Source organism: Bombina bombina, chromosome 3, assembly GCF_027579735.1.
Source record: "Bombina bombina isolate aBomBom1 chromosome 3, aBomBom1.pri, whole genome shotgun sequence".
Taxonomy (NCBI): domain Eukaryota; kingdom Metazoa; phylum Chordata; class Amphibia; order Anura; family Bombinatoridae; genus Bombina; species Bombina bombina.
In genome coordinates this window covers 786,027,834-786,055,260 of record NC_069501.1, presented here as the reverse complement: position 1 = coordinate 786,055,260, position 27,427 = coordinate 786,027,834, and the positions used below count along the sequence as shown (strand labels likewise).

Below are 27,427 nucleotides of genomic sequence, written 5' to 3'. Positions count from 1 at the left end.
CCCTCTGCTGCCCATACACATGAAATGCATCTGGAGTACTCACCGTTTGCCACATGCCATGATTTATAGTTGGCCCACTGCTGGTAACTCTGCCTATTCCGTTGTACTTCAGCTGCAATTCAAGCTTCCCATTGCGCAGAGCCAGGACAATCCATGAGCTGTCTTGATGGCCTCCAGCAAAGAAAAGTACACCTTCAGGATCAAATGTTCTAAAGTCGAACTCTGCCACAAGTCTGACATTGTTCCAAGAAACAAATTAGTACATGGAGTTCAGAAAATAATCACTTTCTCAAAACACAAAAAATATACATCGAGAACCTTTGTATGGCCCATCACAGCTGTGCAACTAATGTCAAATATGTTCATGTATTAGTAAAGCGAGATTGTGTTTTAGGAAAAGCTGTGGGAGATTTTTGCAGGTCAAGTTTCATAATTGACTTGGTGGATTATGATTAATTAGTGGAAAACTGCATATAACTTCCTTTGGTGAAACACATACTTAAAGTCAGCTTAAGAGCAGCAATGTACTACTGGGGCCTAGCTAAAAACATATGATGAGCCAATGACAAAAGGCATACGCACATAGTCAGAAATCAGCAGCTAGCTTGCAGAAGCCCATTGCTACTCCTAAGCCTACATCGGTATGATTATTTAACAAAGGATACCAAGTGAATGAATTAAACTTGATAATAGACACAAAAAGAAAGGTGCATGCTCTGTCTGAAGCATGAACGTTGACATTTTCTGTCCCTTTAATGTACAAAGTGTCATTCTGCAGCTTATAAAATTGCTATGGGATGTATAAAGTTTATAAAGCACACATAACACATTAATAATAATGTGTAGGCTGAGCACCTTATAAGTGACTTCCTGTATCAGATAAAACAACACATTTAGGTATTTTTTCTGTTAAAAGGTAAAGCATGAGACAGAGAATTAAAACTTTTTAAATGTCCATAGTAGAACTTTGCAGTGTAATGAAGTTTATGGGCAGATACCCTACTCACAATATTGTATTATTGTCATTTATTTTAAAACATTTATACGCCCAATAAAAAATATTTCCTACTAGAAACTAGGGTTGCCACCTATTCTGGAAAAAATACCGGCCGTGTACATTCACATAAATTTGTATAAATAGTTATACAGCATAACTTAGGAACTAAAGCTGCCATGACCGATATTAAATAATCATTGATTTACAATTAGATTTTAAAACACTTAGAAGATTGAGGCTGAGGAGTGTATGTAGATACCCGAAAGGGACAAGGATTTCTTATACTCATGCTGTAAACTAAAGACTGAGATTATTGCCGGTCAGTTTTTAATAGTGATCACTAATTTTACTCTACGTTTGTAGCATTCGTCTGGGTGCAGTGCGCCTAATTCTCCTGTGTATCTATGAACTGTATAGGTGTGTGGAGCAGACACGCCAAGAAGCAGCATAGATCACCTTACACCTGCTCCATTACTCACTCTGCAGCCTGCCGGTTACAGCGTACCTGTTACAGCGGCTAGTGCTGTGGAATTTTCAAATCCCGTTGACACTAGCTGTGCGCTTTCCTATCAGTGACAAACACATACACACCTCCTCTTCTTAATGGCCTCAGTTTACATATAGCCAGAATGCACATACAAACATGTTTCTTTGTGGCAAATGTACAAGTGTTACAAACTTTTACAACTTTTATAGTATTGTCCTTAACTCTCCTTACTGTTTTTTTCATGTGTTTGTGTATTTTGTTTATATCAGTTTCCTGCATAGGTCATCATCTGCCTCCTTTCTGACAAATTTTCTGGCTTTACCTATAAAGCTGGAGGACAAAGGGACTTTATATGGCAGCAACCTCATATTTACACCCCAAAGAAACAGGAGCAGTTCACAAAGTTTCTGCAGACACCAACTTAAAAGCTCATTAAAAGGGACATGAAACCCAACATTTTTCATTCATGATCTAGAGAATACAATTTTAAACAACTTTCTAATTTACTTCCTTCTCCTGGTATCATTTGTTGAAGGAGCAGCAATGCACTACTGGTTTCTAACTGAACACATGGGTGAGCCAATGACAATCATATATCTGCAGGCACCAATCAACAGCTAGAACACAGGTGCTTTGCTGCTCCTGAGCTTACCTAGATACACGTTTAAGCAAAGGATAACAAGAGAAGGAAGCATATTAAATAATAGAAGTAAATTGGAAAGTTGTTTAAAATTGTATTCTCTATCTGAATCATGAAGTTTTATTTTAAACATTTTTTTAGGGTGCCACTACTTTAGAAATTATTTATTAAATGAATGTACTTAGCTGCTCTTATAATATATGTTATATAATAGAACTCTTTTTTTTCTTCACTTTTGATCAATTTTCATGACGGATGGAGGGTGCTAATACCTCTTGGTTTACTATTTATTTGTAGTAAAAATCAGGGCTTTATACTTTTGCTTTCTTACTGTATTTATTCTAAGATTTACAAGATGTTTTCTAAGATTACTTGGAGAGTTTACTCCCCATATTTAAAGCACACTGCATGCTATTACCAACAAGGAAGTATTTTATAAATAAAAATCCAGAAAGAGCTAGCTGAATCTTGTTAGGCTCTAAGCATAGCCGCTCCCAACAAAATCATTAATAAAATGGCATCAGAGCCACGAAAAAAGCATGTAATTTGATGATACAGAAACAAAATGATGGGGTTTTGAGAGAATATTACATTTGTCAGATAAGTGTATGTGTAAATATGTCACAATGTAAACTGAAATGCACCTGTAGGATAATATCTGGGCTGTTTAATTTTATAAACTAAAAGAGAATAGCTTTTTTATTCTTTGATTGAAATTGTGTATCAAATTTCAATCAAGAGTTCAGAAAAAAATAAAAAATGTATGCTTACCTGATAAATTTAATTCCGGACATGGAGAGTCCACGTCATTCCAATTACTAGTGGGATATTCACTCCTGGCCAGCAGGAGGAGGCAAAGAGAACCAAAGCAAAGCTGTAAAGTATCCCTTCCATTACCCATAACCCCCAGTCATTCAGCCAAGGGAAATGGAAAAAGACGATAACACAAAGGTGTAGAGGTGCCTGAAGGTTGAGAAAAAATTACTGTTTAATCTGAAGGGTGGGGTTGTGGACTCTCCATGTCCGGAAAGGAAGAAATTTATCAGGTGTGCATACATTTTATTTTCTTTCCTAAGACATGGAGAGTCCACAACGTTATTCCAATTACTAGTGGGAACCATTACCCAAGCAAGAGGACACGGAATGAACAGGGAGGGAGAACAAGACATGCAGATGCTAAACAGAAGGCACCACCGCTTGAAGAACCTTTCTCCCAAAGGAAGCCTCAGCCGAGGCAAAACTATCAAATTTGTAAAATTCTGAAAAAGTATGCAGAGAGGACAATGTTACCGCCTTGCAAATCTGCTCCACAGAAGCTTCATATTTGAAAGCCCGAGAAGAAGAGACAGCCCTAGTGGAATGAGCCGTAATTCTCTCAGGAGGCTGCTGTCCAGCAGTCTCATAAGCAAAATGAATCATACTTCTTAACCAGAGAGACAGAGAAGTAGAAGTAGCCTTATGACCCTTACACTTTCCTGAGAAACAAACAAACAAACAAACAAACAGGGCAAAAGAATGGCAAAAATCCTTAGTAGCCTGTAGGTAGAATTTTAAAGCATGCACAACATCAAAGTTATGCAACAGATGTTCCTTGTGAGAAGAAGGATTAGGAAAGAGAGAAGGAAGAACAATCTCCTGATTAATATTTCTATCCGAAACCACCTTAGGAAGAAACTCAAATTTAGTACGAAGGACCGCCTTATCCGTATGAAAAATAAGGTAAGGAGAATTGCACTGCAGAGCCGAGAGTTCAGAAACTCTGCGAGCAGAAGAGATAGCGATAAGAAACAAAACTTTAAAAGATAACAACTTAATATCTACAGAATGCACTGGCTCCAACGGAGCCTGCTACAAAATTCTAAGAACTAGGTTAAGGCGCCAAGGAGGAGCAACAGGTTTAAACACAGGCCTGATCCTGACCAGGGCCTTACAAAAGGATTGAACATCTGGCACATCCGCTAGATGCTTATGTAAAAACATAATTTATGCTTACCTGATAAATTCCTTTCTTCTGTTGTGTGATCAGTCCACGGGTCATCATTACTTCTGGGATATTATCTGCTCCCCTACAGGAAGTGCAAGAGGATTCACCCAGCAGAGTTGCTATATAGCTCCTCCCCTCTACGTCACCTCCAGTCATTCGACCAAAGACCAACGAGAAAGGAGAAGCCAAGGGTGTAGTGGTGACTGAATTATAATTTAAAAAATATGTACCTGCCTTAAAAAACAGGGCGGGCCGTGGACTGATCACACAACAGAAGAAAGGAATTTATCAGGTAAGCATAAATTATGTTTTCTTCTGTTATGTGTGATCAGTCCACGGGTCATCATTACTTCTGGGATACCAATACCAAAGCAAAAGTACACGGATGACGGGAGGGATAGGCAGGCTCATTATACAGAAGGAACCACTGCCTGAAGAACCTTTCTCCCAAAAATAGCCTCCGAAGAAGCAAAAGTGTCAAATTTGTAAAATTTGGAAAAAGTATGAAGCGAAGACCAAGTTGCAGCCTTGCAAATCTGTTCAACAGAGGCCTCATTCTTAAAGGCCCAAGTGGAAGCCACAGCTCTAGTGGAATGAGCTGTAATTCTTTCAGGAGGCTGCTGTCCAGCAGTCTCATAGGCTAAACGTATTATGCTACGAAGCCAAAAAGAGAGAGAGGTAGCAGAAGCTTTTTGACCTCTCCTCTGTCCAGAATAAACGACAAACAGGGAAGAAGTTTGGCGAAAATCTTTAGTTGCCTGCAAGTAGAACTTGAGGGCACGAACTACATCCAGATTGTGTAGAAGACGTTCCTTCTTTGAAGAAGGATTTGGACACAAGGATGGAACAACAATCTCTTGATTGATATTCCTGTTAGAGACAACCTTAGGTAAGAACCCAGGTTTAGTACGCAGAACTACCTTGTCTGAGTGAAAGATCAGATAAGGAGAATCACAATGTAGGGCTGATAACTCAGAGACTCTTCGAGCCGAGGAAATAGCCATTAAAAATAGAACTTTCCAAGATAACAATTTTATATCAATGGAATGAAGGGGTTCAAACGGAACACCCTGTAAAACGTTAAGAACTAAGTTTAAACTCCATGGCGGAGCAACAGTTTTAAACACAGGCTTGATCCTAGCTAAAGCCTGACAAAAGGCCTGGATGTCTGAATTTTCTGACAGACGCCTGTGTAACAAGATGGACAGAGCTGAGATCTGTCCCTTTAATGAGCTAGCCGATAAACCCTTTTCTAAACCTTCTTGTAGAAAAGACAATATCCTAGGAATCCTAACCTTACTCCAGGAGTAATCTTTGGATTCACACCAGTATAGGTATTTACGCCATATTTTATGGTAAATCTTTCTGGTAACAGGCTTCCTAGCCTGTATCAGGGTATCAATAACCGACTCAGAAAAACCACGTTTTGATAAAATCAAGCGTTCAATTTCCAAGCAGTCAGCTTCAGAGAAGTTAGACTTTGATGTTTGAATGGACCCTGAATCAGAAGGTCCTGTCTTAGAGGTAGAGACCAAGGCGGACAGGATGACATGTCCACTAGATCTGCATACCAAGTCCTGCGCGGCCATGCAGGCGCTATTAGAATCACTGATGCTCTCTCCTGTTTGATTTTGGCAATCAATCGAGGAAGCAGCGGGAAGGGTGGAAACACATAAGCCATCCTGAAGTTCCAAGGTGCTGTCAAAGCATCTATCAGAACCGCTCCCGGATCCCTGGATCTGGATCCGTAGCGAGGAAGTTTGGCGTTCTGGCGAGACGCCATGAGATCTATCTCTGGTTTGCCCCAACGTCGAAGTATTTGGGCAAAGACCTCCGGATGAAGTTCCCACTCCCCCGGATGAAGAGTCTGGCGACTCAAGAAATCCGCCTCCCAGTTCTCCACTCCCGGGATGTGGGTTGCTGACAGGTGGCAAGAGTGAGACTCTGCCCAGCGAATTATCTTTGATACTTCTATCATTGCTAGGGAGCTTCTTGTCCCTCCTTGATGGTTGATGTAAGCTACAGTCGTGATGTTGTCCGACTGAAACCTGATGAACCCCCGAGTCTTTAACTGGGGCCAAGCTAGAAGGGCATTGAGAACTGCTCTCAATTCCAGAATGTTTATTGGCAGGAGACTTTCCTCCTGACTCCATTGTCCCTGAGCCTTCAGAGAATTCCAGACAGCGCCCCAACCTAGAAGGCTGGCGTCTGTTGTTACAATTGTCCAGTCCGGCCTGCTGAACGGCATCCCCCTGGACAGATGTGGTCGAGAAAGCCACCATAGAAGAGAGTTTCTGGTCTCTTGATCCAGATTCAGAGTGGGGGACAAATCTGAGTAATCCCCATTCCACTGACTCAGCATGCACAATTGCAGCGGTCTGAGATGTAGGCGTGCAAAGGGTACTATGTCCATTGCTGCTACCATTAAGCCGATCACCTCCATGCATTGAGCTACTGACGGGAGTTGAATGGAATGAAGGACACGGCATGTATTTAGAAGCTTTGTTAATCTGTCTTCTGTCAGATAAATCTTCATTTCTACAGAATCTATAAGAGTCCAAGAATGGAACTCTTGTGAGAGGCAAGAGAGAACTCTTCTTTTCGTTCACTTTCCATCCATGCGACCTTAGAAATGCCAGAACTAACTCTGTATGAGACTTGGCAGTTTGAAAGCTTGAAGCTTGTATCAGAATGTCGTCTAGGTACGGAGCTACCGAAATTCCTCGCGGTCTCAGAACCGCTAGAAGGGCACCCAGAACCTTTGTGAAGATTCTTGGAGCCGTAGCCAATCCGAATGGAAGGGCTACAAACTGGTAATGCCTGTCTAAGAAGGCAAACCTTAGATACCGGTAATGATCTTTGTGAATCGGTATGTGAAGGTAAGCATCCTTTAAATCCACTGTGGTCATGTACTGACCCTTTTGGATCATGGGTAAGATTGTCCGAATAGTTTCCATTTTGAACGATGGAACTCTTAGGAATTTGTTTAGGATCTTTAAATCCAAGATTGGCCTGAAAGTTCCCTCTTTTTTGGGAACCACAAACAGGTTTGAGTAAAACCCTTGTCCTTGTTCCGACCGCGGAACCGGATGGATCACTCCCATTAATAATAGATCTTGTACACAGCGTAGAAACGCGTCTTTCTTTATTTGGTTTGTTGACAACCTTGACAGATGAAATCTCCCTCTTGGGGGAGATAATTTGAAGTCTAGAAGGTATCCCTGAGATATGATCTCTAGCGCCCAGGGATCCTGGACATCTCTTGCCCAAGCCTGGGCGAAGAGAGAGAGTCTGCCCCCCACTAGATCCGGTCCCGGATCGGGTGCCCTCGGTTCATGCTGTCTTAGGGGCAGCAGCAGGTTTTCTGGCCTGCTTGCCCTTATTCCAGGACTGGTTAGGTTTCCAGCCTTGTCTGTAACGAGCAACAGCTCCTTCCTGTTTTGGTGCAGTGGAAGTTGATGCTGCACCTGCTTTGAAATTCCGAAAAGGACGAAAATTAGACTGTCTAGCCTTAGCTTTGGCTTTGTCTTGAGGTAGAGCGTGGCCCTTACCTCCTGTAATGTCAGCGATAATTTCTTTCAAACCGGGCCCAAATAAAGTTTGCCCCTTGAAAGGTATATTAAGTAATTTGGACTTAGAAGTTACATCAGCCGACCAGGATTTTAGCCACAGCGCCCTACGTGCCTGAATGGCGAATCCTGAATTCTTAGCCGTAAGTTTGGTTAAATGTACTACGGCCTCCGAAATGAATGAATTAGCTAGTTTAAGGACTCTAAGCCTGTCCGTAATGTCGTCCAGCGTAGCGGAACTAAGGTTCTCTTCCAGAGACTCAATCCAAAATGCTGCCGCAGCCGTAATCGGCGCGATGCATGCAAGGGGTTGCAATATAAAACCTTGTTGAACAAACATTTTCTTAAGGTAACCCTCTAATTTTTTATCCATAGGATCTGAAAAAGCACAGCTATCCTCCACCGGGATAGTGGTGCGCTTAGCTAAAGTAGAAACTGCTCCCTCCACCTTAGGGACCGTTTGCCATAAGTCCCGTGTGGTGGCGTCTATTGGAAACATCTTTCTAAATATTGGAGGGGGTGAGAACGGCACACCGGGTCTATCCCACTCCTTAGTAACAATTTCAGTTAATCTCTTAGGTATAGGAAAAACGTCAGTACTCGCCGGTACCGCAAAGTATTTATCCAACCTACACATTTTCTCTGGTATTGCAACAGTGTTACAATCGTTAAGAGCCGCTAAGACCTCCCCTAGTAATACACGGAGGTTTTCCAATTTAAATTTAAAATTTGAAATATCTGAATCCAATCTGCTTGGATCAGAACCGTCACCTACAGAATGAAGCTCTCCGTCCTCATGCTCTGCCAGCTGTGACGCAGTATCAGACATGGCCCTAGAATTATCAGCGCACTCTGTTCTCACCCCAGAGTGATCACGCTTGCCTCTTAGTTCTGGTAACTTAGCCAAAACTTCAGTCATAACAGTAGCCATATCTTGTAATGTTATCTGTAATGGCTGCCCAGATGTACTAGGCGCCATAATATCACGCACCTCCCGGGCGGGAGACGCAGGTACTGACACGTGAGGCGAGTTAGACGGCATAACTCTCCCCTCGCTGTTTGGTGAAATTTGTTCAATTTGTACAGATTGGCTTTTATTTAAAGTAGCATCAATACAGTTAGTACATAAATTTCTATTGGGCTCCACCTTGGCATTGGAACAAATGACACAGGTATCTTCCTCTGAATCAGACATGTTTAACACACTAGCAATAAACATGCAACTTGGTTACAATCTTATTTAACAAAAACGTACTGTGCCTCAAAGAAGCACTAAACGATTAAATGACAGTTGAAATAATGAACTGAAAAACAGTTATAGCATCACTCTTTAAAAACAACACAACTTGTTAGCAAAGGTTTGTTCCCATTAGTAAAGTAACACTAATTAAATTTTAAACATAAAAATCACAGAGCAACGTTTTAAAACACAGTCACTACATAAGTCTCACAGCTCTGCTGAGAGAATCTACCTCCCTTCAAAGAAGTTTGAAGACCCCTGAGTTCTGTTAGAGATGAACCGGATCATGCAGAAAATACAAGAGTAACTGACTGGAAATGTTTGATGCGTAGCAAAGAGCGCCAAAAACGGCCCCTCCCCCTCACACACAGCAGTGAGAGAGAAACGAAACTGTCATAATCAAAACAAGCAAACTGCCAAGTGGAAAAATAATGCCCAAATATTTATTCACTCAGTACCTCAGAAATGCAAACGATTCTACATTCCAGCAAAAACGTTTAACATGAATTAAATACCTATTAAAAGGTTTAATGTACTTTTACAGAGTAATTCCGGTGAAATACCATCCCCAGAATACTGAAGTGTAGAGTATACATACATGTCATTATAACGGTATGGCAGGATTTTCTCATCAATTCCATTCAGAAAATAAAAACTGCTACATACCTCAATGCAGATTCAACTGCCCGCTGTCCCCTGATCTGAAGCTTTTACCTCCCTCAGATGGCCGAGAAACAGCAATATGATCTTAACTACTCCGGTTAAAATCATAAGAAAAACTCTGGTAGATTCTTCTTCAAACTCTGCCAGAGAAGTAATAACACGCTCCGGTGCTATTGTAAAATAACAAACTTTTGATTGAAGTTATAAAAACTAAGTATAATCACCATAGTCCTCTCACACCTCCTATCTAGTCTTTGGGTGCAAGAGAATGACTGGAGGTGACGTAGAGGGGAGGAGCTATATAGCAACTCTGCTGGGTGAATCCTCTTGCACTTCCTGTAGGGGAGCAGATAATATCCCAGAAGTAATGATGACCCGTGGACTGATCACACATAACAGAAGAAAAAGAATAGATAATGCAGAAATCTGTCCTTTCAAAGAACTGACTGACAACCCTTTCTCCAGACCTTCCTGGAGAAAAGACAAAATTCTAGGAATCCTGACCCTACTCCAAGAGAAGCCCTTCGATTCACACCATAACAGGTATTTGCACCATACCTTATGGTAAATTTTACGAGTAACAGGCTTGCAAGCCTGAAGCATGGTATAAATGACTGACTCAGAAAACCCACGCTTAGCCAGAACTAAGCGGTCAATCTCCATGCAGTCAGCTTCAGAGAAACAAGATTTGGATGGAGGTAAGGACCCTGAGTTAGAAGGTCCTTCTTCAGAGGTAACCTCCAAAGAGACATCTTCATTAGGTCTGCAAACCAGATCCTGCGAGGCCATGCAGGAGCTATTAGAATTACAGACGTTCTCTCCTGCTTGATACGAGCAATGACTCATGGAAGGAGAGAAAACAGAGGAAACAGGTATGCTAGACTAAAAGCCCAAGAAACCGCCAGAGTATTTATCAGGGAGGCCTGAGGATCTCTTGACCTTGAACCGTACCTTGGCGTTCTGATGAGATGCCATCAGATCTAGCTCCGGTACCCCCCATTTGAGGGTTAATCTGGAGAACACCTCCGGATGGAGAGCCCACTCCCTGGGATGAAAAGTCTGACTGCTCAGAAAATCCACCTGCCAGTTGTTTACTCCTGGAACGTGGATGGCAAGATAGAAGACAATTGTGAGTTTCCGCCAACTGAATAATCCAAGTCACCTACTTCATTTCCAAGGAACTCTGAGTTCCTCCCTGGTGGTTGATGTAGGCCACTGAGGTGATGTTGTCCGACTGGAATCTGATAAACCGGTCTAAAGACAACTGAGGCCAGGCCATCAGAGCATTGAAGATCACTATCAACTCTAAGATATTTATCGGAAGAGAAGACTCCTCTCGAGTCCATAGACCCTGAGCCTTTAGCGAGTCCCAGACTGCTCCCCAGCCTAGTAGGCTGGCGTCCGTGATCACAATCACCCAGCAGGGTCTACGGAAGCATTTTCCCTGAGACAGATGATCCTGAGAAATCCACCATGAAAGAGTATTGTCAACTGGTCCAGTTCTATCCTCTGAGACAGATCCGAATGGTCTCTGTTCCATTGTCTTAGCATGCCTAATTGCAGAGCTCTCAGATGGAATCGAGCAAAGGGAGCAATGTCCATAGAAGTGACCATTAGACCAATTACCTCCATGCATTGAGCTACTGATGGCCGAAAAGTAGACTGTAGAGAGAGGCAAGAAGAGAGGATTTTGGATTTTCTGACCTCCATCAGAAAAATCTTCATAAATAGGGAATCTATGATGGTCCCTAAGAAAACCACCCTTGTAGCTAGAACAAGGGAACTCTTCTCCAGATTCACTTTCCATCCGTGGGAACATAGAAAAGACAACAAGATCTCTGTATGAGAGTTTGCTAGTTGAAAAAATGACAGCTGAACCAAGATGTCGTTCAGATAGGGCGCCACTGCAATTCCCTGAAACCTGACAAGAGAGCCCCCAGAAACCTAGGAAAAAAATTCTGGGAGCTGTGGCAAGGCCAAACGGAAGAGCAACAAACTGAAAGTGCTTGTCTAGGAAAGTGAATATCATGAGTTTGTGATGATCCCTGTGAATGGGAACATGAAGATACGTGTCCTTCAGATCTATGGTCGTCATAAACTGACCTTCTTGGACCAAAGGAAGAATGGAACGAATGGTTTCCATTTTGAAGGACGGCACCCTGAGGAATTTGTTGAGATACTTTAGGTCTATTTTAGGTCTAAAATAGGTTGAAACGTTTCCTCATTTTTGGAAACCACAAACAGATTTGAATAGAATCCTAGACCCTGTGCCCTTAGTGGAACTGGAAAAATCACTCCCAGGGAGAAAAGGTCCTGAACGCAGTTCAAGAACGCCTCTCTCTTTACCTGGTCTGCAGATAATCTTGAGAGATGGAATCTGCCCCTGGGAGGACAAGTCTTGAAGTCTATTTTGTAACCCTGAGATACTATTTCCACAGCCCAAGGGTCTGGGACATCGCGTATCCAAGCTTGTTGAAAAAACATAATTTATGTAAGAACTTACCTGATAAATTCATTTCTTTCATATTAGCAAGAGTCCATGAGCTAGTGACGTATGGGATATACATTCCTACCAGGAGGGGCAAAGTTTTCCAAACCTCAAAATGCCTATAAATACACCCCTCACCACACCCACAAATCAGTTTAACGAATAGCCAAGAAGTGGGGTGATAAGAAAAAAGTGCGAAAGCATAAAAAATAAGGAATTGGAATAATTGTGCTTTATACAAAAAAATCATAACCACCACAAAAAGGGTGGGCCTCATGGACTCTTGCTAATATGAAAGAAATGAATTTATCAGGTAAGTTCTTACATAAATTATGTTTTCTTTCATGTAATTAGCAAGAGTCCATGAGCTAGTGACGTATGGGATAATGAATACCCAAGATGTGGATCTTCCACGCAAGAGTCACTAGAGAGGGAGGGATAAAATAAAGACAGCCAATTCCGCTGAAAATAATCCACACCCAAAACAAAGTTTAAATCTTATAATGAAAAAAACTGAAATGATAAGCAGAAGAATCAAACTGAAACAGCTGCCTGAAGTACTTTTCTACCAAAAACTGCTTCAGAAGAAGAAAACACATCAAAATGGTAGAATTTAGTAAAAGTATGCAAAGAAGACCAAGTTGCTGCTTTGCAAATCTGATCCACCGAAGCTTCATTCTTAAATGCCCAGGAAGTAGAGACTGACCTAGTCGAATGAGCTGTAATCCTTTGAGGCAGAGTTCTACCCGACTCAACATAAGCATGATGAATCAAAGACTTTAACCAAGATGCCAAGGAAATGGCAGAAGCCTTCTGACCTTTCCTAGAACCAGAAAAGATAACAAATAGACTAGAAGTCTTTTGGAAATCTTTAGTAGCTTTAACATAATATTTCAAAGCTCTAACTACATCCAAAGAATGCAACGATCTTTCCTTAGAATTCTTAGGATTAGGACACAATGAAGGAACCACAATTTCTCTACTAATGTTGTTAGAATTCACAACCTTAGGTAAAAATTTAAAAGAAGTTCGCAACACCGCCTTATCCTGATGAAAAATCAGAAAAGGAGACTCACAAGAAAGAGCAGATAATTCAGAAACTCGTCTGGCAGAAGAGATGGCCAAAAGGAACAAAACTTTCCAAGAAAGTAATTTGATGTCCAATGAATGCATAGGTTCAAACGGTGGAGCTTGAAGAGCCCCCAGAACCAAATTCAAACTCTAAGGAGGAGAAATTGACTTAATGACAGGTTTTATACGAACCAAAGCTTGTACAAAACAATGAATATCAGGAAGATTAGCAATCTTTCTGTGAAAAAGAACAGAAAGAGCAGAGATTTGTCCTTTCAAGGAACTTGCAGACAAACCTTTCTCCAAACCATCCTGAAGAAACTGTAAAATTCTCGGAATTCTAAAAGAATGCCAGGAAAAATGATGAGAAAGACACCAAGAAATATAAGTCTTCCAGACTCTATAATATATCTCCCTAGATACAGATTTACGAGCCTGTAACATAGTATTAATCACAGAGTCAGAGAAACCTCTTTGACTAAGAATCAAGCGTTCAATCTCCATACCTTTAAATTTAAGGATTTGAGATCCTGATGGAAAAAAGGACCTTGCGACAAAAGGTCTGGTCTTAATGGAAGAGTCCACGGTTGGCAAGAGGCCATCCGGACAAGATCCGCATACCAAAACCTGTGAGGCCATGCTGGAGCTACCAGCAGAACAAACGAGCATTCCTTTAGAATCTTGGAGATTACTCTTGGAAGAAGAACTAGAGGCGGAAAGATATAGGCAGGATGATACTTCCAAGGAAGTGACAATGCATCCACTGCTTCCGCTTGAGGATCCCTGGATCTGGACAGATACCTGGGAAGTTTCTTGTTTAGATGAGAGGCCATCAGATCTATTTCTGGAAGTCCCCACATTTGAACAATCTGAAGAAAAACCTCTGGGTGAAGAGACCATTTGCCCGGATGTAACGTTTGGCGGCTGAGATAATCCGCTTCCCAATTGTCTATGCCTGGGATATGAACCGCAGAAACTAGACAGGAGCTGGATTCCGCCCATGCCAGAATTCGAGATACTTCCTTCATAGCCAGAGGACTGTGAGTCCCTCGTTGATGATTGATGTATGCCACAGCTGTGACATTGTCTGTCTGAAAACAAATGAACGATTCTCTCTTTAGAAGAGGCCATGACTGAAGAGCTCTGAAAATTGCACGGAGTTCCAAAATATTGATCGGTAATCTCACCTCCTGAGATTCCCAAACCCCTTGTAAAAAATTTAAAAAATTTAGGTAAAAATTTAAAAGAAGTTCGCAACACTGCCTTATCCTGATGAAAAATCAGAAAAGGAGACTCACAAGAAAGAGCAGATAATTCAGAAACTCTTCTAGCAGAAGAGATGGCCAAAAGAAACAGAAATTTCCAAGAAAGTAATTTAATGTCCAGCGAATGCATAGGTTCAAACGGAGGAGCTTGAAGAGCCCCCAGAACCAAATTCAAACTCCAAGGAGGAGAAATTGACTTAATAACAGGTTTTATACGAACCAAAGCCTGTACAAAACAATGAATATCAGGAAGACTAGCAATCTTTCTGTGAAAAAGAACAGAAAGAGCAGAGATTTGTCCTTTCAAGGAACTTGCAGATAAACCTTTATCCAAACCATCCTGAAGAAACTGTAAAATTCTAGGAATTCTAAAAGAATGCCAAGAAAAATGATGAGAAAAACACCAAGAAATGTAAATCTTCCAGACTCGATAATATATCTTCCTAGATACAGATTTACGAGCCTGTAACATAGTATTAATCACAGAGTCAGAGAAACCTCTATGACTGAGAATCAAGCGTTCAATCTCCATACCTTCAAATTTAAGGATTTGAGATCCTGATGGAAAAAAGGACCTTGCGATAGAAGGTCTGGTCTTAACGGAAGAGTCCACGGTTGGCAAGTAGCCATCCGGACAAGATCCGCATACTAAAACCTGTGAGGCCATGCTGGAGCCACCAGCAGAACAAACGAACGCTCCTTTAGAATCTTGGAAATCACTCTTGGAAGAAGAACTAGAGGCGGAAAGATATAGGCAGGATGATACTTCCAAGGAAGTGACAATGCATCCACTGCTTCCGCCTGAGGATCCCTGGATCTGGACAGATACCTGGGAAGCTTCATGTTTAGATGAGAGGCCATCAGATCTATTTCTGGAAGTCCCCACATTTGAACAATCTGAAGAAATACCTCTGGGGGAAGAGACAATTCGCCCGGATGTAACGTTTGGCGACTGAGATAATCCGCTTCCCAATTGTCTATACCTGGGATATGAACCGCAGAAATTAGACAGGAGCTGGATTCCGCCCATACCAGTATTCGAGATACTTCTTTCATAGCCAGAGGACTGTGAGTCCCTCCTTGATGATTGACATATGCCACGGTTGTGAATTTGTCCGTCTGAAAACAAATGAACGACTCTCTCTTTAGAAGAGGCCATGACTGAAGAGCTCTGAAAATTGCACGGAGTTCTAAAATGTTGATTGGTAATCTCGCCTCCTGAGATTCCCAAACCCCTTGTGCTGTCAGAGACCCCCAAACAGCTCCCCAACCTGTCCCACAAGTTTACAGCAAATACACTTAACTTTGGTAGATCCAGCATCAGGCAGCGATGTTCCAGAAGTATCTTCTGATTCAGGGTCAATCTGAGACATCTTGCAATATGTAATAGAAAAAACAACATATAAAGCAAAATTTATCAAATTCCTTAAATGACAGTTTCAGGAATGGGAAAAAATGCCAGTGAACAAGCTTCTAGCAACCAGAAGCAAATAAACAATGAGACTTAAATAATGTGGAGACAATAATGACGCCCATATTTTTTAGCGCCAAAAAAGACGCCCACATTATTTGGCGCCTAAATGCTTTTAGCGCTAAAAATGACGCCACATCCGGTAACGCCGACACTTTTGCCGCAAAAACGTCAAAAAAATGACAAGTATGACGCCGGAAATAACAAAGAAAATTTTTTGAGCCAAAAAAGTCCGCGCCAAGAATGACGCAATAAAATGAAGCATTTTCAGCCCCCGCAAGCCTAACAGCCCACAGGAAAAAAAGTCAAATTTTAAGGTAAGAAAAAAATTGATTATTCAAATGCATTATCCCAAATAATGAAACTGACTGATTGAAATAAGGAATAATGAACATCCTGAATCAAGGCAAATAAATGTTTAAACACATATATTTAGAACTTTATATAAAAGTGCCCAACCATAGCTTAGAGTGTCACAAAAATAAGACTTACTTACCCCAGGACACTCATCTACATGTAGTAGAAAGCCAAACCAGTACTGAAACGAGAATCAGTAGAGGTAATGGTATATATATATAAGAGTATATCGTCGATCTGAAAAGGGAGGTAAGAGATGAATCTCTACTACCGATAACAGAGAACCTATGAAATAGACCCCGTAGAAGGAGATCATTGAATTCAAATAGGCAATACTCTCTTCACATCCCTCTGACATTCACTGCACACTGAGAGGAAAACCGGGCTCCAGCCTGCTGCGAAGCGCATATCAACGAAGAATCTAGCACAAACTTACTTCACCACCTCCATGGGAGGCAAAGTTTCTAAAACTGATTTGTGGGTGTGGTGAGGGGTGTATTTATAGGCATTTTGAGGTTTGGGAAACTTTGCCCCTCCTGGTAGGAATGTATATCCCATACGTCACTAGCTCATGGACTCTTGCTAATTACATGAAGGAAAAGTAAAGTCTGCCCCCCACCTGATCCAGCTCCAGACCGGGGGCGGATCCTTCATGCTGATTTAGTCTCAGATGAAGGCTTCTTTGCTTGTTTTCCCTTATTCCAACTCGGATTGGGTCTCCAAGAGAACTTAGACTCTTCCGGCTTGGAGGAGACTTTTGACCTTTGAAGTTACGAAAGGAACGAAAATTAGAATTGTGACGCCCATTAGGTCTATTCTTCTTGTCTTGTGGCAGAAAAGATCCATTTCTACCAGTAATTTCAGAAATTATTTCTGCTAGACCAGGACCAAATAGGGTCTTACCCTTGAAAGGTATTGACAGGAGTTTGGACTTGGAGGTATCAGCTGACCAATATTTCAGCCACAGAGCCCTGCGGGCTATAACAGTGAAGTCAGACATCTTGGCTCCCAGTCTAATGACTTGTATGTTAGCATCAGAGATAAAGGAATTGGCAAGTTTGAGGGCCTTAATCCTATCTTGGACCTCCTCTAAGGTGTATCTTCAAAAATCAATTCAGACAAGGCGTCGCACCAATAAGATGCTGCACTTGCTACTGTGGCAATACAAACTGCAGGTTGCCATTGTAGACCCTGAGGCGCATACATCTTCTTTAAATAAGCCTCCAGCTTTTTGTCCATAGAATCCTTAAAGGAACAGCTATCCTCAATAGGGATTGTGGTTCTCTTAGCCAGAGTAGAAATAGCCCCTTCTACCTTAGGCACTGTGCGCCATGCATCTCGAATGGAGTTAACAACAGGAAACATCTTTTTAAAAACGGGAGACGGGGAGAAAGGTATCCCCCTGGCTTATACCACTCCTATGCAGTGATCTCCGACACACGGTCAGGGACAGGAAACACTTCCACAGAGGAAGGAACATCATAGTACTTAAGTTTATTAGATTTCTTAGGGTTGACAGTGACAGAAGCATCGGAGTCATCCAAAGTAGCCAATACTATTAACAGTAAAGGGAGGTGTTCAAGCTTAAATCTGAAGTTTACCTCTTTAGAATCAGTCAAAGGAATTATACTGTCAGAATCTGAGATTTCACCCTCAGAAGCCACCGAGGTATCCTCTTCATCAGACTTATGAGAGAGGTCAACCTTTGCGGCAGCAGAGGCGCCAGGCACCTTACTATCAGAAAAATGTATAGTTTTCCTCTTGTGCTTCCCCAACATGGAAAAAGCAGATAAAGCCACCGAAAACCGCAGAAGATATATGTGCAGCAAAATCTGTTGGCAAATAGACTCCTCCAGGATGCTGAGAGGAACTGCAGGGCACTGTATGTGACCCCATTGAGGTTTGGGACGTTTGAAGAGAAAACTGCGGCATAACCTGAACAGCATTATCGTGGAAGAGATTAGGCTCAGAGGGCAATAATTTATCTTTACACTCTAGAGTTCTAGCTAAACATGTAGCGCAGAATTGCATAGGCAAAACAATTTGGGCCTCAAGACATAATAAGCGTCTATCAAAATAAATAGATTTTTGTTCCTTGTCCATAGCATGCAAAATAATAATTTCCCCAAAAATAAAGGAGTAACTAAAATTTTGAAAAAAAAAAGGAGTATTGTCACTTTAATAAAAGTCTTTATTCCTTCAGAGCGTTATACTTAATTGCCCAATTGTCAGGGTTTTTCCCCTGCTTCGTTTGCCATGTGCTGCTGGCAGCCATTTTACTCACCTCTTACTGAATCTGGTGCAGTGTCTCTGATGCTGCTCATTTCCTGCACGCACTCTTATGGCCGGACTGGTGTACATCATCCGTGTGAGGTTGCAGTCTCAGTTATTATTTAAAGGGCCTCTGTTCAGTATGCTTTGCCCTTGCGTTGTCTCAGACCTCTTTGTGAGTTCCTGTGTTCCAGTTCCTGTGTATTACCTGGCTGTCTGACATCCCTCCTGGTTCCTGATCCCTGGCTTGTTCCTGACTCTGCTGTTCTCCTTGTTCCTGATTCCGGCTCATCTGACTATTCGCTTTGGCTCCTGACTCGACTCGTCTGACTACCAGCTCTGGCTTAGACTCCTGGCTTGATGTTTGACTTGTGGACTTTTTATTATTAATAAAGGTGTTATTATTTTTGCACTTCTCGTCTCAGTCTGATTCCTGTCACCCTGACACCAATAGAAAAACAAAATCAGGACCTCTACACCTCAGGCAGTCTGAGGTGCCCTACAATAACTTCCAGAGGATCCACAATTAGACAGATGCACAGAGGCTGCTTACGAGCGATTCCTTCAACGAGTCGACACGGAAAATGCTGAGACGAAGTGATGCCACTCCGCTCCGAGACGGATGAACTGGAAGTCACATGACCGGCAAACAGGAACTCCGCAGCAACTAAAAGTGTGCGTTCCAAGAAACTGCAGAGTAAGACAGTAACAAAAATCCTTTGCAGCCCCCAGTCTAATTTACAATAAATGCCTCAATAAATTGTTCCCTACACACGAGTGAATAAAATTAAGATCCATAGAGGAAACGGCCCCAATATTAAGAGAAGCCCTAGTCTCTTCTTACATACTGTATGTGCCTGCACACTGCCCCAGTAAATCCTATACATATAGGATATATAATGCCCCAATATTACTGCAGAGTTAACTATTTTTCTGAAGTGCAAGTCTCCAACACCTAGAAGTCAAAAGCCCTTACCTGCAATCTAGCTGTCCGGCAGGAAGAAAGCTCACCAGGCGTGAAAGGACACATACTCCTCACAGAGACCTGTGGGAAAAAAAAAAGAACAGAGTAACCAACTCTGGCTTTCTATGATTATGGCAGCAAATATGTCAGAAAAACAAAGTAAGGACCACCTCACCACTTCCTAATTGCTTAAAAGCCACCACTACTCTTACTCAAGAGATTGACGTGGACACAGCTATTCCCAAATCCTTGCTTGCAGGGAAAAGTACCCAAAAAAGGAAAAAAACTAAATTTATGCTTACCTGATAAATTTCTCTCTCTTGTGGTGTATCCAGTCCACAGGTTCATCCATTACTTGTGGGATATTCTCCTTCCCAACAGGAAGTTGCAAGCGGACACCCACAGCAGAGCTGTCTATATAGCTCCTCCCCTAACCCCCACCTCCAGTCATTCGACCGAAGACAAGTAAGAAAAAGGAGAAACTATAGGGTGCAGTGGTGACTGTAGTTTTAAAAAATAAAAACACCTGCCTTAAAGTGACAGGGCGGATATATCACAAGAGAAAGAAATTTATCAGGTAAGCATAAATTTTGTTTTCTCTTGTAAGGTGTATCCAGTCCAAGGGTTCATCCATTACTTGTGGGATGCCAATACCAAAGCTTTAGGACACGGATGAAGGGAGGGACAAGGCAGATACTTAAACGGAAGGCACCACTGCCTGTAAGACCCTTCTCCCAAAAATAGCCTCCGAGGAAGCAAAAGTATCAAATTTGTAGAATTTAGAAAAAATATGAAGCGAAGACCAAGTCGCCACCTTACAAATTTGTTCAACAGAGGCCTCATGTTTAAAAGCCCATGTGGAAGCTACCGCTCTAGTAGAATGAGCAGTAATTCTTTCAGGAGTCTGCTGGCCAGCAGTCTCATAAGCTAAACGGATTATACTTCTTAGCCAAAAAGAAAGAGAAGTTGCCGAAGCCTTTTGGCCTCTCCTCTTTCCAGAGTAGACAACAAACAATCCAGATGTTTGACGAAAATCCTTAGTAGCTTGCAAATAAAACATTAAAGCACGAACCACGTCAAGATTGTGTAACAGATGTTCCTTCTTTAAAGAAGGATTAGGACACAGTGACGGAACAACAATGTCCTGATTGATATTCCTATTAGATACTAAACTAAACTAAGAAACCCAGGTTTGGTACGCAAAACTACCTTATCTGCATGGAAGATCAGATAAGGAGAATCACACTGCAAGGCAGAAAACTCTGAAACTCTTCGAGCCGAAGAGATAGCTACTAAAAACAGAACTTTCCAAGATAAAAGCTTGATATCTATGGAATGCAAGGGTTCAAACGGAACCCCTTGAAGAACTTTAAGAACTAAATTTAAACTCCATGGTGGAGCAACAGGTTTAAACACAGGCCTGATTCTAACCAAAGCCTGACAAAACACCTGAACGTCTGGAACATCAGCCAGGCGCTTGTACAACAGAATAGACAGAGCAGAAATATGTCCCTTTAAAGGGACAGTCAAGTCCAAAAAAAACTTTCATGATTTAAATAGGGCATGCAATTTTAAACAACTTCCCAATTTACTTTTATCACCAATTTTGCTTTGTTCTCTTGGTATTCTTAGTTGAAAGCTAAACCTAGGAGGTTCATATGCTAATTTCTTAGCCCTTGAAGACTGCCTATAATCTGAATGCATTTTGACCACTAGAGGGCATTAGTTCACATTTTTCATATAGATAACATTGAGCTCATGCACGTAAAGTGACCTAGGAGTGAGCACTGATTGGCTATACTGCATGTCTGTCAAAAGAACTGAAATAAGGGGGCAGTCTGCGGAGGCTTATATACAAGATAATTACAGAGGTAAAACGTGTATTATAACTGTGTTGGATATGCAAAACTGGGGAATGGGTAATAAAGGGATTATCTTTCTTTTTAAACAACAAAAATTCTGGTGTTGACTGTCCCTTTAAGGAACTAGCCGATAATCCCTTTTCCAATCCTTCTTGGAGAAAAGATAGTATCCTGGGAATCCTGACCTTACTCCACGAGTAACCCTTGGATTCACACCAATGAAGATATTTACACCATATCATATGATAGATTTTCCTGGTGACAGGCTTTCGAGCCTGAATCGAGGTATCAATGACCGACTCGGAGAAACCACGTTTTGATAAAATCAAGCGTTCAATCTCCAAGCAGTCAGACGCAGAGAAACTAGAATTGGATGTTTGAATGGACCTTGGAGTAGAAGGTCCTGCCTCAGCGGCAGAGTCCATGGTGGGAAGAATGACATGTCCACCAGATCGGCATACCAAGTCCTGCGTGGCCACGCAGGTGCTATCAAAATCACCGAAGCTCTCTCCTGCTTGATCTTGGCAATCAGACGAGAGAGGAGAGGAAACGGTGGAAACACATAAGCCAGGTTGAAGGACCAGGGCACTGCTAGAGCATCTATCAGCGCTGCCTGGGGATCCCTTGACCTGGACCCGTAACGAGGAAGCTTGGCGTTCTGACGAGACGCCATCAGATCCAGTTCTTGTTTGCCCCATAGTTGAATCAGCTGGGCAAATACCTCCGGATGGAGCTCCCACTCCCCCAGATGCCCGCCTCCCAGTTCTCTACTCCTGGGATATGGATAGCAGATAGATGGCAAGAGTGAACCTCCGCCCATAGAATTATCTTGGAAACTTCCATCATTGCCAGGGGACTCCTTGCTCCCCCCTGATGGTTGATATAGGCTACAGTCGTGATATTGTCCGACTGAAATCTGATGAATCTGACCGCAGCTAGCTGAGGCCAAGCCTGAAGAGCATTGAATATCGCTCTGAGTTCGAGAATGTTTATCGGAAGGAGGGCTTCCTCCTGAGTCCACGAACCCTGAGCCTTCAGGGAGTTCCAGACTGCACCCCAGCCCAGAAGGCTGGCATCTGTCGTCACTATAGTCCACTCTGGCCTGCGGAAACTCATTCCCCTGGACAGGTGGACCTGAGATAACCACCAGAGAAGAGAATCCCTGGTCTTTTGATCCAGATTTAACAGAGGAGACAAATCTGTGTAGTCCCCATTCCACTGATTGAGCATGCAAAGTTGCAGTGGTCTGAGATGTAGGAGGGCAAACGGAACTATGTCCATTGCCGCTACCATTAGGCCGATCATTTCCATACACTGAGCCACTGACGGCCGAGAAGTGGAAAGAAGAACACAGCAGGAAGTTAGAAGCTTTGATATCCTGACCTCCGTCAGAAAAATCTTCATTTCTACTGAATCTATCAGAGTTCCTAGGAAGGAAACTCTTGTGAAGGGAGAAAGAGAACTCTTTTCTCTGTTCACTTTCCACCCGTGAGACCTCAGAAAGGCCAGAACAATGTCCGTATGGGACTTGACGATTTGAAAAGTCGACGCCTGAATCAGGATGTCGTCTAGGTAAGGAGCCACCTCTAGGAAGGCGAACCTTAGGAACTGATTATGCTCTCTGTGAATCGGAATGTGGAGATAAGCATCCTTTAAGTCCACGGTAGTCATATATTGACCTTCCTGGATCATAGGGAGGATGCTTCGGATTGTCTCCATTTTGAAGGATGGGACCCTGAGAAATTTGTTTAAGATCTTGAGATCCAAAATGGGTCTGAAATGTCCCTCTTTTTTGGGAACTATAAACAGGTTTGAATAGAAACCCTGTCCCTGTTCCTCTCTTGGAACAGGGTGGATTACTCCCATAACCAGTAGGTCATGAACGCAAAGTAAAAATGCCTCTCTTCATCTGGTTTGCAGATAATTGTGAGAGATGAAATCTCCCCTTTGGAGATGATCCTTTGAATTCCAGAAGATAACCCTGGGAAACAATCTCTAGTGCCCAGGGATCCTGGACGTCTCTTGCCCAAGCATGGGTGAATAGAGAAAGTCTGCCCCCTACTAGATCCGGTCCCAGATCGGGGGCTACCCCTTCATGCTGTCTTAGAGGCAGCAGCAGGCTTCTTGGCCTGCTTCCCTTTGTTCCAAGTCTGGTTAGGTCTCCAGACTGGTTTGGACTGGGCAAAATTTCCCTCTTGTTTTGCATTAGAGGAAGCCGAAGCTGCGCCACCCTTGAAGTTTCGAAAGGAACGAAAATTATTCTGTTTGGTCCTTAACTTATTGGACCTATCCTGAGGAAGGGCGTGACCTTTTCCTCCGGTAATGTCAGAGATGATCTCCTTCAGGCCGGGCCCGAATAGGGTCTGTCCTTTGAAGGGGATGTTAAGAAGCTTAGACTTTGAAGTAACGTCTGCTGACCAGGACTTAAGCCATAGCGCCCTACGTGCCAGAATGGCAAAACCTGAATTCTTAGCCATTAGCTTGGTTAAATGAAAAACGGCGTCAGAAATAAAGGAATTAGCTAACTTAAGAGCTTTAATCCTGTCTAAGAAATCATCTAATGGGGTCTCCACCTGTAGAGCCTCCTCAAGAGACTCGAACCAAAAAGCCGCTGCAGCAGTAACTGGAGCAATGCATGCAAGAGGCTGGAGAATAAAACCTTGATGTATAAACATTTTCTTAAGGAGACCCTCCAATTTTTTATCCATAGGATCTAGAAAAGCACAACTGTCCTCGACGGGGATAGTTGTACGCTTAGCTAGGGTAGAGACTGCTCCCTCCACCTTAGGGACCGTCGGCCACAAGTCCCGTATGGCGGCATCTATGGGAAACATCTTTTTAAACGCAGGAGGTGGAGAGAACGGCACACCTGGTCTATCCCAGTCCTTAATAATAATTTCCGAAAACCTCTTAGGGACTGGAAAAACATCAGTGTAAACAGGCACTGCAAAGTATTTGTCCATCTTACAGAATCAGACTGAAGCAATGCCTTCCCTGAATCTGAAATGTCACCCACAGATAGAAGCTCTCCTGTCTCAGCTTCTGAGCATTGTGAGGGTATATCGGACACATGTATTAAAGTGTCAGAAAGCTCTGCATTAGTACTAGCCCCAGAGCTGTCTCGCTTTCCCTGTAACCCTGGCAGTTTGGCAATACCTCTGAGAGGGTAGCATTCATAACTGCTGCCATGTCCTGTAAGGTAAAAGAATTAGACGCGCTAAATGTACTTGGCGTCACTTGAGCGGGAGTTATAGTTTCTGACACATGGGGAGAGCTAGATGGCATAATCTCCCTTTTTTAAGTCAGAGAATCCTCTGGAGATATTAAGCGCCATAATATGGTCTTTATAGTTTATAGAAATTTCAGTACATTTGGTACACGTTCTAAGAGGGGGTTCCACAATGGCTTCCAAACATATTGAACAAGGAGTTTCCTCTATGTCAGACATGTTTAACAGACTAGTAATGAGACAAGCAAGCTTGGAAAACACTTTAATAAAGGTGAAACAGCAATTAAACAAAAACGTTACTGTGCCTTTAAGAGAAAAAAACTAGCACTTAAACTGCAAAACAGTGTACAAATATAGTTAAGTCTTCGAAATTTTTACAGTGTGTGTAAGGGACTAAAGCAACATTGCACCCACTTGCAAATGGATGATTAACCCCTTAGCCCCCAAACTGCATTTAAAAACGTCAACCACCTGTAAAAAACAGTTGAGCACCTTGCCACAGTTCTGATGAGGCTCCTACCTGACCTCAAATACGATTTGGTGAAGGAATAAACCCTTTCTAATGGTCCTCAGATGCCAAAGGACTCCTCTAGGGAAGCTGGATGTCTCAGTCTGAATTAAAACTGTGCAGCAATAGCGCTAAAATAGGCCCCTCCCACCATGTACTGGATGTCAGAGGGGCCTTAAGAAAATACTCCTAGGAGTATCTGACTAGCCATGTGGAAAACTAGGCCCCAAATAAAGATTCATCTCCCTCAGAGAAAAAACGTTCTATTTATGAAAACATGCAAACGTTTTGACACTAAATAATATTAACATGAGTATTACCCTGTTTTGTAAGCATGATCCCAGTCGTTGTTAAATAACTGCATCAGGCTTACCTCAAATACACAAGGCTCTGTCAGCATTTTTTAGAACTTATTCATCTCTCTAGAAATAAAAATACTGAACATACCTCAAAGCAGGTAATTTGCAGACCGTTCCCCCAACTGAAGTTTTCCCATACTCTTCAGTTATGTGTGAGAACAGCAATGGACCTTAGTTACAAACCGCCAAGATCATCAACCTCCAGGCAAAATTCTTCATCTAATTTCTGCCTGAGAGTAAAACAGTACAACACCGGTACCGTTTAAAAATAACACACTCTTGATTGAAGATAACACTACACTAAGTCACCACTATATCTCTTGATACTTCCCTTGTCGAGAGTTGCAAGAGAATGATTGGGGGTGGGGGTTAGGGGAGGAGCTATATAGACGGCTCTGCTGTGGGTGTCCTCTTGCAACTTCCTGTTGGGAAGGAGAATATCCCACAAGTAATGGATGAACCCGTGAACTGGATACACTTTACAAGAGAAATATCTTTAGACACAAAAATTCCCCTCCTCCATTGAAAGAGGCAAACAGAATGACTGGGGGTTATGGGTAAGGGAAGTGACACTTAACAGCTTTGCTGTGGTGCTCTTTGCCTCCTCCTGCTGGCCAGGAGTGAATATCCCACTAGTAATTGGAATGACGTTGTAGTCTCCATGTCTTAGGAAAGAAAATGTAAATTACAATAGAAAACATTAAGCAGTTATAAGAATTTAAAGTGTGTTTCTAATTTCCTATGTAGTATATATTTCTGTGGCTCAAAGACCTTACACAGGACTTAAAAGGGACATGAAACCCAAATTTTTTCTTTCATGATTTATGTAGAATATACAATTTTAAACAACTTTCCAGTTTACTTCTATTATCAAATTTGCTTCATTCTCTTGGTAGCATTTGTTGAAGGTGCAGCAATGCACTACTTGTTTCTAACTGAACACATGGGCGGGCCAAAGACAAACAGGGTATATATGCAGCCACCAATCAGCAGCTAGAAAAAAAAACTTTCAGCAAAGGATAACAAGAGAAGGAAGCAAATTTAGTAAATTGGAAAGTTGTCTAAAATTGTATGCTCTGTCTGAATCACGAATGTCTAATGATGACTTTACTGCTCCTTTAAAACATTCTCAGCATCAGGCATGGTGCAAAGAACTGTAATCCCTATTATTGGGCTACTTACTACAGCATTGCCCTTTGCCTGAAAAGCCAGGCACTTTTTAATAAGATAGTCTCTCCTTGCAAACAACATGGACTGCACAAGTGTGTAAAACATAATGGGGATTTTGTTTCCATTCTCCTATTAAAAACAGAATTTATGTTTACCTGATAAATTACTTTCTCCAACGGTGTGTCCGGTCCACGGCGTCATCCTTACTTGTGGGATATTCTCCTCCCCAACAGGAAATGGCAAAGAGCCAAGCAAAGCTGGTCACATGATCCCTCCTAGGCTCCGCCTTCCCCAGTCATTCGACCGACGTAAAGGAGGAATATTTGCATAGGAGAAACCATATGATACCGTTGTGACTGTAGTTAAAGAAAATAAATTATCAGACCTGATTAAAAAACCAGGGCGGGCCGTGGACCGGACACACCGTTGGAGAAAGTAATTTATCAGGTAAACATAAATTCTGTTTTCTCCAACATAGGTGTGTCCGGTCCACGGCGTCATCCTTACTTGTGGGAACCAATACCAAAGCTTTAGGACACGGATGAAGGGAGGGAGCAAATCAGGTCACCTAGATGGAAGGCACCACGGCTTGCAAAACCTTTCTCCCAAAAATAGCCTCAGAAGAAGCAAAAGTATCAAACTTGTAAAATTTAGTAAAAGTGTGCAGTGAAGACCAAGTCGCTGCCTTACATATCTGATCAACAGAAGCCTCGTTCTTGAAGGCCCATGTGGAAGCCACAGCCCTAGTGGAATGAGCTGTGATTCTTTCAGGAGGCTGCCGTCCGGCAGTCTCATAAGCCAATCTGATGATGCTTTTAATCCAAAAAGAGAG

The 27,427-nt window shown here is 42.2% G+C and overlaps 1 protein-coding gene across 3 annotated transcripts in view; it reads right to left on the bottom strand.

Moving 5' to 3' along the window:
• GAS6 (growth arrest specific 6) overlaps positions 1-27,427 on the bottom strand; it is a 391,979-nt gene that overhangs the window by 103,970 nt on the left and 260,582 nt on the right. For all 3 annotated transcript variants that reach the window (XM_053707678.1, XM_053707680.1, XM_053707679.1), the window contains exon 11: positions 44-233. In XM_053707678.1, coding sequence (XP_053563653.1) covers positions 44-233 — 190 coding nt within the window. The remainder of the gene's footprint in view (positions 1-43; positions 234-27,427) is intronic.